The sequence below is a fragment of the Branchiostoma belcheri genome, unplaced genomic scaffold, assembly GCF_001625305.1.
Source record: "Branchiostoma belcheri isolate BF01 breed outbred unplaced genomic scaffold, Haploidv18h27 scaffold10, whole genome shotgun sequence".
Taxonomy (NCBI): Eukaryota; Metazoa; Chordata; class Leptocardii; order Amphioxiformes; family Branchiostomatidae; genus Branchiostoma; species Branchiostoma belcheri.
The window spans coordinates 4300406-4315042 of NW_017802380.1; the positions used below are offsets into that span (position 1 = coordinate 4300406).

At 41.1% G+C, this 14637-nt stretch overlaps 1 protein-coding gene across 4 annotated transcripts in view; it reads right to left on the reverse strand.

The window, feature by feature from the left end:
• LOC109469859 (ankyrin repeat domain-containing protein 26-like) overlaps nt 1-14637 on the reverse strand; it is a 40605-nt gene that overhangs the window by 14693 nt on the left and 11275 nt on the right. For 2 of the 4 annotated variants that reach the window (XM_019768612.1, XM_019768635.1), the window contains 15 exons: nt 14430-14587; nt 14095-14166; nt 13474-13585; nt 13040-13142; nt 12671-12755; nt 12439-12493; nt 12054-12158; nt 11457-11582; nt 10882-10980; nt 10203-10492; nt 6037-6767; nt 5005-5068; nt 4498-4700; nt 1924-1978; nt 405-525 (listed from right to left, as the gene is read on the reverse strand). In XM_019768612.1, the coding sequence (XP_019624171.1) occupies nt 405-525; nt 1924-1978; nt 4498-4700; nt 5005-5068; nt 6037-6767; nt 10203-10492; nt 10882-10980; nt 11457-11582; nt 12054-12158; nt 12439-12493; nt 12671-12755; nt 13040-13142; nt 13474-13585; nt 14095-14166; nt 14430-14587 (2379 nt within the window). The remainder of the gene's footprint in view (nt 1-404; nt 526-1923; nt 1979-4497; nt 4701-5004; nt 5069-6036; nt 6768-10202; nt 10493-10881; nt 10981-11456; nt 11583-12053; nt 12159-12438; nt 12494-12670; nt 12756-13039; nt 13143-13473; nt 13586-14094; nt 14167-14429; nt 14588-14637) is intronic. The other 2 variants (XM_019768621.1, XM_019768630.1) reach the window with 2 other exon arrangements.

Genomic DNA, 14637 nt, shown 5'->3' on the forward strand with positions numbered 1-14637 from the left:
CTTACATTATGTTGCCATTGATTAAGAATACTGTACCAGGGCTCAAAATTCATTTTTCAGAATAGGTGCACGGGTGCACCCAACCTAAACTAGTTATGTTTCATTTCTAAAGAAAAGTATATGTGTTACAAGAATGATTATTTTTCTGACATTTAAATGTCAAGAATACTCTGTATACTACTATGCATCTTTACATATGAAAACCTACAAAAAACATTGGGTGCACAACTCCAAATTTGGGTGCACATGCACCAAGTATTTTGAGCCCTGTGTACTGTCTACTGTAGACATTTCTTTGAGTGACCACTATAGACAGGTGAGAATGTACAAGTATGTGCAAATTGTGGTAACAAAGTTGAATTCCTTACCCAGCATTAAATAATGATACATGTAAGTATTCTCACCATTGAGGGGAGACTGTGAGGTGATCCTCATGTTGGCCAGCGGAGACTGGTCCACCACATCCTCCATCTCTGTGTCTGTGGACACCGACAGGTCCAGATCAGCGTCCACTCCTGTGTAGTCCTGTAAACACACAAACAAACAAGCTTATAAACACAACAGCTAATACTGTGTCTGTGCACAGACTCTGAGAGCCCTGCAAACACAATTTGCAAACTTGTAGACGGTCTGTGTAACTTGATCCAACTCCATTAGCATTCTGAAAAATTAATGTCTCACTGGTCATGCCAACACAGATGGAACCGAGTGAGTGTCAGGCTCAATCTAACATCTCTTTTTGAGAAGTACATTGAACAGTAGAGTATATCTTACCTTGAGTTCTTAGATAAAAAAGTAATATTTGATTTGAGTGACATGGTTTAAAAGAATTTTGGAAACATCAAAACACGATCATCATATGGCTTTGACTGCAATGTTAACGTACAGTGATTTTTTTCAGGAGCAATTAATTATTGATAAATTCATCAGTCACAGGCATGCAGAGAATGCAGTTGTACTGAAATATACCATAAAGCATGCTGCTATACATGCAAGTTAAAAATTATCACCAAATCCAATCGTCAAAGTAAACATGCAAGCACACATAAACATGAATGTGTTACCATACGTGCAGTACACTCTTCCCATTCACAGATACAGAGGAAACCTTTCACCAATGGTGCTCAACACGTCAGGGTGAAAACCCCTTAACATACCATTATTCCTGCACAATATGTTCTAATCTAATGACCCCATAACCCATGTCCAAGCAGAGCGGGGAAACAACAGCTGGGTTCATGAAATATGCATCACCAGGGACGTCATTTGCTGGCCTTAATTACCCATTTCTCCCAGGAAACTGTACAGACTGTTTCTAAATTAGGCAGGGGATTCATTTTCTGGATGGGTAGGTGGGTAGGGAGTAATTCTGGGAGCCGCAATCACTCAACTAGTAGTTCTTTTCCACTGTTTTAGTGACTAAGGCAAAACATATTGACAGGACCTGTGCATCAGAACTTCAAGGAAAAAGACTTTTCTATCAGTTTATAAATATAGTCATTATAATTATTGGACTGACAGGTAGTTACAAAATATAGAGTTTCCCATCGTTTGAAAGAGCATTCCTCCCTTGACAAATATGTCAAAATAATGGTGCATCATGACATTCAACAACTTGTTTGATAGAGAGCTTTTCATATTTTCCTGGGTTTTTTTTTTTTTCTAAAATTCAAGGTGTCACATCTATATAATCTCCAAGCAGATCTTTTGGTGGGGGTTGGACAGTATCAAATTGGCCAGTCTGTATCCATTTCCCCACCCCAAGATCTGCCGGCACTCGAAGTGCTCCTCCCTGTTTGAGTGCCGGCAGATCTTGGGTGGGGAAATGGATACAGACTGGCCAATTTGATACTGTCTTACCCCCACCAAAAGATCTGCTTGGAGATTAACATCTATATACAAACAGCAGTAAACAGTACCCACCCCATGGTTTCTTGTGCCATTTACAGCTGTTGTTCCAGACCTTCTACTGGCAGACCTGCAAAACACAAACATTAGTGCATCATTACTAAACATTCACCACAAACGTTCGAAATCACAGAGACATATTAATTATTGTTCCTATCTGGGTACGTGACTTTTGTACACTCATAACTGACCCTTTCATTTTGTTTCAAAGTCATACAGGCAACAAGCAGAGTACAGTAAATGAGCACAAAAAGAGGCTGAAATTCCTTCCAGTTTCCTCTGCAGGTGTGAATGCTAAGAGTTGGAATAACTGTCAGCAAACAATGTACCACCTGTGCCACCTGTTCGGATATCCACCATAATAATCATCTCGGAAGTGAACCTGTCTCTGTGTTGGGTACATGTACATCTTCTAACTCTGTAATCATGACATGTCCAACTTCTAAGTCACTGGAGTCTTCATGCAAGGTGTTGCATTTTTACTGCAAATCATAAAATTTTCATGGCAAGTTGCCATTACATAACAGCATATGTTGCAATGTTGGCCAGCATATGCCATTGTCAATATCATGTGAAATAAATATCTGAGGGTTTTACATGTGTTACACCATAATTTTTACAAAAACAGTCTAATGTGCTTGAAATCTCATAAAGGCATTACGCCAAATTAAACAAATGTACAGTATTGCACTATTTCAAAATATACTGGTAGTAAAATTGAAAAGACCTTTGTTCACACTTCTATGCCAATGAACTGGAGTACCCGTTGCCATGGTAATGCAGACAATACTTTTTCTCCTACTTTTGTGTGAGTGGAAACCGCTGGGATATGGCAGCTGGAGCACCTTTTCACACAGGTGACCTCGATTGCTTTGTACGGCCAAAAGCTGTCATTTTTACAAGATAAAGCTTTTCCAAAGTAAACATGAGCACAATGTAGTAGCGCTGAGGTAATTCAATGAAGTAACGATTAGTAGATAAGTACTGGGATTTTTGCACAGCATTCCTGGCAACCTCTCACAGGTCTGGAACATGGTGACAATCAGTGCTGGGGTCATCATCAAGTGAGCTGGAAGTATTCTCACTTCTTTAGAACCATGTAGTCATTCAGAAATGAGACAAATTTGGAGCTTCTGTTTCTTAATTTCTCTTCTTCCAATTCCCTGGTGGTTCTAGTGACCCCCCCCCCCCATGTTAAGTCTCAAAATTCTATACATACACTGCGTACATGTGCAGGTAACACCAAAATCACCTACATTGTATACCACACACATCTTACTTATTAAGTCTTTTGTACATCAGGATTTATAATACAACTGTGGAGTGTTTAAGAAAAACTTGGGAACAATAAAATACCCACAATACATAAACCAGTGCAGGTTAAGTGCAGGTAAACACCGGAACAGCTCCAATTCCACCTGCACTAACCTGTATGATATGCAGGTAGTGCTTTGAGCCTCCTCCACATACCTGCTCTGTTCCTTCATGACAGAGAGCAGACTGGACAGGTGAGAGACGTTGGGAGTTGGTTACATTTTCTACAAACCACTTTAACATAGAGGGCCACCCACTCTTAGGAATTCCAGCTACAACAGTCTTTACAAATGGACTCTGGGACAGGTCAACTTGTTTTAGGGAGGGAGATGTCAAACAACTTCTTGACAAAAGAATATTGGATATCACAAGCTTGCTTGAAATTTATGCAGTGCACAATGTCATGCATCCTTAGATCTGCATGTTCATCAAAGGCTTTTTAAAAATTCTCAAACGTCTCCAAAATTGTTGGAAAAAAGTTTCCAAGTTTGGCAAACACCCCTGACTACGCAATGGCTTGTCCTACATTTCCTATGCCCCCAGGTTAAAACCTTTGAAACGCCATGTGTAACAATACCCTGCTGTCATAAGAATTATGGTGATGAAGGGGTTTATTAACTGGAAGGTGCAGGGTGAATGGAGGCTGCTGGTGCATCAATCAGCCACCAGTATGGCCGGATGACATGTAGTCTATTATTAAAACAAGACAAATAGCCGTCGGGGTCGCTATTATCAATTGAGTTGTGGTCAAATATGCCTTCAAGCTATAGTGGTGTAAGACAATAATCAATTGTTAGTTTTATGTGATATCAAGAGAGGCAAACATCAAAATCAATGATTCATACAATGTCATGACATTGCACGGTCTGATTTCCCTTAGTATATGCTAGCCAGCTTTGCAAGTTTTACATGATTATAAAAATATCATGTCATTTTCAATCGGTACACAATATCATACATTGTATTTCAAACTTGCCACTATAATGGCCATATGTGACTTTTTTATTTGACTTGTCTGTTGACTGGGCAAACACCCTTCCTCAAGAACAATTCTTATTAATTATACCCAGTCATACAATATGAATAAACCTGAATAGCAGAATATGGCTTGTTCTCAATTTTCTTTCCGTTTTTGTGACCACACCTGGCCAAACTTTATGAGTAAATAGTTGGAAATATAGATTTCTTCTGTCAAGAAGAAGCAAAATATAAAGAAAACATCTGATTCAATGTATGAACGACTGAATGAGTGAACAGAAAGAAAGGCATCCTGACCTGCCCCTGCCCAGATGTGCGTCGAAGTCGTCCTCGCTCAGACTGATACTGCCGGACCCTGCAGACAGCATCCTCTCTCGTCGTACCTGCTTGGCCTGGGCGAGTTCTGCCTCCGCCCGCTCCCGGTTCCTCCGCAGCTCCAGGGAACGGGCGTCGTCCTCGATATCGTCTTCCACCACGGAGGACTGGCTGCTGAACACGTCCTGGGGGGGGGGGGAGAATTATTTCATGATGCATGGGACATTCGACAATGGCTGGTACTGTATACTGTACTTGTCAAACTGTCCTGAAGGGGGAAAATAGAATATTGTTTCATCTTTGACAATTTCTTATTTCATGTGACACATGGCCGGGTCTCCAGGACTGGTGCTACTGCATAGTAGGGAATTATGCTCTTATCTAAAAAGGTGATAGTGTCATACTACAACAATACTTACAGACATGCTACATTAGTCCTTAATCCACTCATCTTGGAAAGGACACTCAGAAAAAAGTATTGTCACATACCTCCTTATCTATTGAGTCTGGTCTGTGGAGGCCACCAGAGCTGGACTGTCTTGGGCTGTCATGTCTGTTGAATAAACAAGAAAATCAACTTGAAATCAAAGCTTTAAGGCGACAAATACCACCCTTTATAACAATAACTTTTCTCCCAACCTGATCTATTGATGATATATCTTAAGACATAAAAATTCAACAACAAAGCTTTCAAGAACAGAACAGATTTCTTAATGTTTCAACTGCAACAATAGCCACTAGTTACATGAATGTATTCAAGAAGACAGACAAATTGTTTTCACAGCTTATTGCAGTACAGTCAAGAGATTACAAACAGAGACTCATTACGAGTCCCACGAGGATTACATCCAGATGAAACATACCACACTAGAAACAATAACAACTTTCTTGGATTTCTTCTAACTTAGCAGATCAAAACAAAATTTCCCCAGTCCTACCCCTGATCATGTCACACCCTGCAGCTAGCTGCAAAGACTGCCATGGGAATAAGATGGATGGTACTCAACCCACAAAACATTCTATTTTTATTGCTTGACCTCATTCAGCCAAGGAAATAATTGAGATCACACCGGGGATTGTGGTGGGGTCTTGTTGCACATCTTATTTAGTTCTGTGACAATGCATTGCCTACTATATAGATTATTGCCCTTTGTGAAGGTTACAGAACCCATCAACATTTGTTCTGTCACAGATTGCTTTGAGTGATCTCTCAAAGATTGATTTTGATGCACTTCTATGATACCGTACATGGAGTTTATCCACCCAAGGAACTTTCCCCATGTCACCTTCAGAGAGAAAGTATTATAATTACTAAGCTGTCAAGGACTGGTGAGAAAAAAGGTTTGAAGGTAACTGCCCAAGTGTGAACGAACATTTTATCTTTGTCATCTTCCCATCTTTTTGGACGGGTGACTTGTAGCATGTATTCAAGTGTAAAATTAGCAAATGCTGAGGGTGTTAGTGTGGATCTTATCTGGAAATCATTATCATTCATCTAAAAATCACACAATGTGTACTTACACTGGCTCTGCTTGTTTTTCAGCTAATTGCCTCAGTTTCTCTAGGTGCTTCTGAGTCTTTTCCTCTGCTATCCTCCTCTCCTCGGCCCTTCTGGCTTCTTCTTGTCTCTTTTTCTCCTCTTGTCTGCGCTCTTCCTCCTTCTTTCTCTCCCTCTGCCTTTCCTCTTCCTTTCTTTCCTCCTCAGCAAGTCTTTCTTCCTCTTCTCGTCTTTGCTGAGCCCTACGTTCTTCCTCCTTCTTTCTGGTTTCAGCCTTTTCTTTCCTGATTCGTTCTTCCTCTAGTCTTTTCCTTTCCTTTTCTTCTTCTCTTCGTCTTCTCTCCTTTTCCCTTTGTTCTTGTTCAAGCCTTAGTTCTTCTTCCTCGCGCTGTCGAGCCAACTCGTCTCTTCTCTTCCTTTCTTCCTCTCTTCTCTTTATTTCCTGCTGTTCCCTTTCATTTTCTAGTCTTCTCTCTTCCTCTTTCCTCAATCTTTCCTTCTCTTCCTCTTCCCGCCTTCTTCTTTCCTGTGCCTTTCTCTCCTCTTCTTCACGTCTCTTTTGCTCTTCCCTTTGTTTCCGTTCTCTGGCCTGCCTGAGGTCTTCTTCTTTCTGACGTCTCTCCTCCTCCTGTCTCTCTAGCTCTTTTCTTCTTTTCTCCTCCTCCTTGCGCTGTTTCTCTTCTTCTTTCCTTCTTTCTTCTTCCTCCTTTCTTTGTTTCTCCTTTCTTCTGGCTTCTTCCTCTTCCTTGCGTTTCTATGATATAGAAAAAATAATTATTGAAGATCTTCAAAGTCTAACATTATTTTTGAAACCTAACAAGAGGTTGCCAAAGATAAAATTGCAAAGTAAGAAATAATGGGTCACCAATGTACTTGATCAGAATAATAACTCTGATGCCAGTCCTAGTAACACTCAACTGTTCTTTCAGAATGAGCAGGCTACTGATATCTGAACTGTGGCCCTGGTGACCACATAACCTACTTTCTGCAACATCTGTCAATATTGATGTCCTGACACCAGACGAGGGACAAACAAGTTAACTTGTCCTTGACCAGACCATACCATGGGTGACCAAACACAAGACAGAAGAGTTTACATACGTGACTGCAATGTACACCATTTTACTTGAGTTTACATGCCTCCATGAATTGTGCTTTCAAATCAATGCTTATCAGTATGGAATTATCCATCCTGTTCACAACAGACTTAATTATTTTAGACCTACCGTATACATGTATGATAGTTATGATAAAGAATAACTACATGTAGAAACTTGGACGTAGCTCACAATAAGAAATGCACGACATTGCTTCAACAAAATTAATGTAACTGATTCTGTAGCACAGTGTTTACACCTTCTAGGCTTCTCAAGAGGGTCACAAGAAAAAATACCAAGATGCTGAAAGCTTCAGACTTTAGACACTAAAATATTAGTAAAAAGACAGAGCTTTTCTCAAGCAGGAATACAAATCCTACATACTTACAGTAGATGGTTGGCAAAAATTGCCGAGGTGCAAAGGAATCAATACCACTTGAAGTATGTTTTGGCTTTCTCTGTATACATAGGTCTGTGCAAGGCAGGAGTTGTGGCTATCTCTGTTACTACGTAAATAATGAGGGACAGACTGGACCCACGCCAACACTTGTTCTAATGTTTGCCGCTCTACTATTCTGATGCAGCTACCAGTTTAAAACACATTCTAAATTATACTATTTCTATATAATAGAAAAGCCAACTTACCCTAAAGCCCTATACACTGATGAGGACTTGGTAATACAGAGATTTGTCACAAACTCAGCAGTGTGTAACAGATGACAAATGTTCAGCGCAGGACGCCTGACATAACTGTGTAGTCTACTGTTGCCTGTCACTAAAACTAACAACTGCGGATAAGTTACACTAATCCATAATAACCCCCCCACCCTGCAGCCGGGGTCTGAAGTGTCGGGTTACCCGGTAACAACAGACAGGACTCGGGTTTCAGAGTAGCGTCATTAGCATATGAAAGAGGCGATTTTGAGGTCTGTACACAAATCGTGTAGTGCGGCCAGAGAGAAAGTACGCTCTGGTGTGAGGGAGTCTTTTGAAAGTCAATAACATGCTGACAGGACTGTATAAAATGCTTTGTGAAGTTTGACACAGAATTTACTGAGTGGTATGTGTAAACATGACCGTTAACGGCTGGGAAAGTTATCAACTTCAAATCTCACTAAGTAAACGTTAAGATGAAGTTAAGCCATAACAAATGGACCATACAAATAATTTTTACACTAAGATTAACATTTTCTGTGAGTTGCCAAACATAAAGCTTTTAGAGATACATGTACCATTTCTTAGACTGGAGAATGTGAAGGTGAGGTAATGTTAGTGCTGGATACAGCTCTGTCTAATTTATTGGCGTTTGATAACCACTACTGTTGATTCCCTTGGATTTTGTCAACATTTACTTACTGTTGTTAGTCTTGTTTATGAGTCTTAGTGTGATAGGTCAATCCTTATGGTCAAGGCTTGAAAATCAAATTTTGATTAAGAAACTCGAATGGATCGGCCTTCATGGCAGGGAGCTTGCCTGGTTTACGAACTACCTAGCCAATCGATTACACACTGTCTCAATGAATGGATGTACATCTGATCCAGCCGTTGTCAACATTGGTGTTCCCCAAGGATCTATCCTGGGACCACTCCTGTTTAATCTGTTTATTAATGACTTGACAGCAGCTGTATCAAGTAGTAAAATTTCACTTTATGCTGATGACACCGCCTTATTCAGTGTAAGTACGGATCCTAAATACATCGAGGAGAGTCTCAACTCAGAACTTGACCGGATAGCAATCTGGTTCAAGACTAACCGGCTTACCCTTAACGCCAGTAAGTCCAAGTGGATGTTAATGGGAACACCTGTAAGAACAAGGTCAGCCCCTGAACTAGTTATTAGTATTGGGGGCAATGAGCTGGAAAAGGTTGAATACTACAAATATCTTGGTGTAGTACTAGACTCAAACCTAAGTTACAATGACCACATTCAGACTACCTGTAACAAAGTGGCCCAACGTCTCGGCCTGCTGAGACGTTTAAGGCCGTACTTAACCACTGATATTGCATGTCTGTTGTATAAAAGTCTAGTTCTACCCATTCTTGAATATTGTGATGTGGTTTGGAATAGTTGCAATGTTACCTCCAAACAGCAACTTCAACTCCTCCAGAACAGGGCTGCCAGGATAATCCTGAGAAGGGAACTGCGCTCGAGTGTAAGCGAACTACACCAGACACTGGGTTGGAGACCACTAGAGGAAAGGAGAACCCACCATACCTGCACAATGGTCTACAAGTGTCTACATGGACTTGCACCTGATTACCTGCTACACTGTTTCAGCTACAACCACCAAACACATCAGTACAACACAAGACAAGCAAACCTACTGCGTAAACCCAAATACACAAACAGAACTGGACAGAGAACATTTAAGTACAGAGCAGCTTCAGCCTATAACTCGCTTAACACGGTAACTAAACAGGCATCAACAATAAATGCTTTTAAAGTAGCGCTAAGAACATACGACCTCTGACCCTGACCTCACGGACAACCGACTGTCATTATTTGACAATACGACTATGCTTAACGATTTTGACTATTTGTTTTGGTTGTTCCGTTGTGTTTGTATGATTGATTATTTGTACCCTCTGTTTATATTATTTATTGTCATTTGCCACGATTGATCATTTGATTAATCTGTTTTATTTTGTTTAATCTTATTGTATTCCATGTTGTCCAATGTGTATGTTCTGTTGGGCTACCTTGGAAATCAGTCTTTCAGAGACTGAAGGTACCACCCAACTGTTTTTAAGAGCAATAAATAAATAAATAAATAAATAAAGCCTAACAACTCAGTGTGCTGTGGAAAAGGAATACAGCACTACCAAAAATAGCCAAGCAGACAACACAATGCACAGAAACTAATTAGAAAAGGACATTGGGACAACTTGAAAAATACTTTTCACCAGAAAATGCCATCAAGAAGCTATATCATAGGAGACAACATGCTCTTTCAATGAACTGAAAATTTGGTGAACCTATAGTTGGGCAGATTAGTTGGGAATGGAGCAGACAAAGAGCCCCCTGATGGGACTGAGAAGTACTGCAGTACCTGCAATCTGACAGTCAGCAAAAAGCATTTGAGATGGCTAACCTTCTCGGCCTGGCGTTCCTTCTCCTCTTGTTCTCGCTTCTCACGTTCTTGTCTTTCCCTTCTCTCTTGTTCTTCTTGTTCTTGTCTCTCCTTCTCCTGCTGTCTCCTTCTGTCTTCTTCCTCCCGTTCTTCCTGCTCTCGTTTCTGGCGATCCAGCTTCTTCTCTCTCTCCCACTCGGATTCGCTCTCCTCCTCCGTGACCTCAGACTGGCGGGAGCGGGCGCTGCCGAGCTGCGAGGCCTGGTCCTCGTCTTCCTCCTCGATTGTCTGGGAGACGCCGCGGTACAGGGCTGGGGAGGGAAACACTGATGATTCTCTGACCTTCTGACATAACTGTTACTGTTACAGTAACAGTCCTATAATCCAAGGTGGCTAATCTGACCTTCTTGTTCAATATCAGCTTAACCTCCTTGGAAGAATTGAATAAATTATAATCAAATGTGGGCACATATGAATTAGGATATTAATTAAATGAATGAAATGATGAATGAATGAAACAATGAATGAATGACTGAATAAAAAACACTATTCTCATTGTAAAATGTAATTTTCCAAAAGCAGCAAAGACAGTTTGACACAGCATTCATGAAAAGAAGGGAAGCAAGAAGCAATGAGAAACTACAACACCACACCTAAACATTGCTCTCTACTACAAAGCACAACACAGTACAATACGTACGCGGCCTCCCACTACCGTACGGCGGGGAGTAATAATCCTGGGGAGGAAGCACCTCGTCATCGCCAAAGTCAGACGAGGTTTCGGAATCCTCATCACCGACTGTAACCACCATGCAACATGCACACCACTTACTACAGCTTTAGTCAACACCAAAACAAAACAAAAATACAAAACAAAACAAAACAAATGCACACCACCTACAACATTAGTGAACACCAAAACAAAACAACACAAAACAAAATGACAAAAAAACAAATACACACCACCAATTACATTAGTGAACACCAAAACAAAACAGAACAAATCTACAACACAGTGAAGAACAGGACGGTGGACAGCAACTTTTTGCAAAGCAATGGGCATATACATGTACATGAAGTGGAAGATGGCAGGTTTCTTTCAGAAGGCTAGGGTTGTCCAAAACATTGAAATGAAATGGGCTTTGATATACTAGTACAGTTTGACATCTAAAGACATGTAAGGTTACATGATTTTTGGCCATCCTTTTCTTGTTGGTGAGGGGAAAACAGCTTTATTTTTTAGGGGGAGGGGAGGCATGCTGGGGAGTAACCTACCTCTATGCCCTGACTCCTGGAGGGAAGGAGTTTTAGACACAGACTGAGTGAAGTCCTCATCCTCAGGTCTGATGACCTCATCATCACCGAATGTGGACGTGTCTTGTTCAGACTCTTGGGCCGAGGCTTTGTTAGAGATTAAAACACAAAATACAAAACAAAAATAAAAATAAAAAAGTGCAAAATAACTGAAACTTAACATAAGGTGTTAATAAAAAACAAAAATTGTGCAAAATGTTATATACATTGGAAGTTGGTGGGTGAGGATTACTACAAAGTTAGTTGTACAGAAGGAGGAGGATTCTGACATACCTGACAGAAGACTCTGAGAGCCGTTGTGCATCAGGGATAAGGATATCGGAACTGATTTTTATCATGAGGTACGTAAAACTAGCCTGGGTGCCATCTGATTTTTGAGGTTGCTGTTACAAATCAGAAGGCACCCAGGCTAACCTAAGACTGCTACATTTAAAAACGACATGCAGCATACATGTATGTAGTCCCAGATAAGCCTGTCTTTAATGTGTTTTGCAAAAGCCATGACCTGAATGTCATTGCTGAGACAAGCCTGCCCCCCTCCCCACCACCAGGACTTACGAGGTCTCTTCTGCATGACAGCTGGTGCAGACGGGGACTTGCCTGCCGCCTTCCCTGCGCTGTAGTCTGAGGGGGGAAGCACCTCGTCTGAATCCCAGTCAGAATCTGGACAAAATAGGGAACAAGTTGACAATGCAGTCTTCCACTTAAATCCTCTGAATTTCCTGCTCAAAGTATTCTGTTGAAACATCAAGTTGAACTTAATTTTGAATGTGCACTGAAAATGGGAAAAGAAGTGCTTAGGCCGGCCAATTATAATCTGCCTTTGCTCAAGCATGAACAGCAATGACATCACAATCTCTTGATAGTAAGAGCTGTGGGGTGTCCTATTTTCATAAACTAGTTTTGTGTATTCTAAAGATCATCACTAAAGACAGCAACTAACCTGACTCATCTTGGCTCTCACTTCTTCTTCTTGGTGTCTCCTTCTTTTCAGCATTCTAAGGAAGAGGGGGGCATATGATAAATGAGTGGAAACATACATTCATAATGGCACATTCTAACATTATGAATTGTGCAGAGAATTATCATAAACATTGTCTTCCTAACCTCACCATGTCAATGTTTGCACCTTCCTCAGAACATTTCTTAAAGTTTTCCTATACAATTGGTCTCACCTGCTGAGCTCTTCCTAACTCAGGTAAGGATGCTGTCTGGTTGACCTTGGGACCTGACCTTGTGGCTGATGGGGAAGGTCGGTTCCTGTGAAGGACAAGATAAAGGAATTGTTTTTACTCAGTGTCATTTTCATGGTCCAACGTGAGCACTCAAGAGACTTGAAGAAAATGGTCACGCTGGACAGGTGGCCACTACAGTCAGGGTTCTTATTGTTTGGGTCAATAAGAAAATACCCAAAGAAGCCACCAAAAAGTGTCCACAATGGCCTGCAATGGCAGGTGGTCATTTTGCTGAGGCAGTCACTTGTACAGGTTTGACTTCAATACATTTGCTTTAGCTTTGTGCCCTGATGATACAGTGTAAATTACCTTGGGGTCAAAGGTGATGGAGCATCCTGGTCTGTCTCGTTCTCGGTGTCAAAGTTGACACTGGAGACCTCTGACACATCAGACAGGCCAAGCTCTGCCAGTACTGGGGATTACAAGACAAAGACCATTAACATGTTATCAAGGGGAAAAGCAACAACATTCAGATTTTGAACCCTTTTCAAGTCTGGGACAGATCACAGATATACATGTGTAAAAACCTGGTTAAAGGAATCTGAAAGGGACAAGTAATATGATGAGGCATGGATTTTCTTGATTCTCTAAAAAGATTTAATACAAATTCTTGCTATCAATTGGGCAGTTCCATACATATAAAGTATATTGCCATAAATGTGCCATAACCTCACCAACTTTTTCAAATGAAAAGGGACAACATTGAAACTTCCTATCTCTCCTTATACCAAAGAGTGTTTCACCTCTTTTCCTGTCATCTTCATCCTCAGGGAGGTCAGCAGACGCTGGAGCCTTGGCCTTAGCTCGTGGGCTGGACTTGCTTTTCCCTGTCGGTATCACATCCTCATACTCACCCTGAACCAAACAATAATAAACAAAAGTTGGTCAGACAGCATTTTGCATCATACTAGTACTTTCCAAAAATCACATCCTACATGATATGTGTGTTGGTTTGATTGTGAGTTCAGTGAGTTCACCACATGTAAACTTTGCTAGCAAAGGAGTGATCAGTGATCCACACATTAAAAATCCTACAGCAGTTACTATATATACTGGGTTTATTCCTGCAGAGTAAAGTACACAGTATAATTCATTTTTATATACATTTATCAATCAATCTTGTTGTTTGTCATGGCTAATTGATGATGATAGTTATTCTACTTGATATCTGCAGGCTGGAAAAGAAATCACTCTGCTAGAAAAGATAGAAACTTTGAGAGTGAATTCCTTTGCCCTAGCACAGAGAGAAAACTGCCAATAGTCAACAGGTATGAAGGTAAAGCAAGAGTTCAGTGTTTGATTGTGGACAGTGTACAGGAAAGCTGTGATGGACAGGAGGAGATGGTACTGGTTTCCATGGTTACCTCCTCCCGTATGTTGCCATGACGAGGGGTGGGCGTGGCCGGAGGTGTGGTGTCCCAGTCATCGTCATCATCCTGTTAAACCCAAGGTACATGAGCTCAACATGTACACAGTGATAGAAGCATTCGGCTTTGAACATTTTCTATTACATATAAGGAGTTCATGATGAAGTACTAAGCAGATGATCTGAAGTTTGTTTTTAACATCCTTTTCTTTGTGCTTACATAGTTTGCAATCTTTGTCAGCAAGGCTAGATGTTTGTAATTATAGCCTCTGTATATACTAATATAGTCATGTCTGCCACAACCATGTAAAAGAAAACACAAACAGTTCCTACCTTGTTGTCCCTGCCATTCTGCCTGGGGGTGGGGGTGGCCGGGGGTGTGGTGTCCCACTGAGAGTCAGAGCCCTGTCTGTCCCGGGGGTTGGGGGTGAGGGGTGGGGAGCCTCGGGCTCGAGGGGACAGCTTGTCCCTGGGGGAGACTGGTGACCCATCTGGATGGTGGGAACCAGAAAATGTCAAAACAACAAAGTCTTCTGTTGGA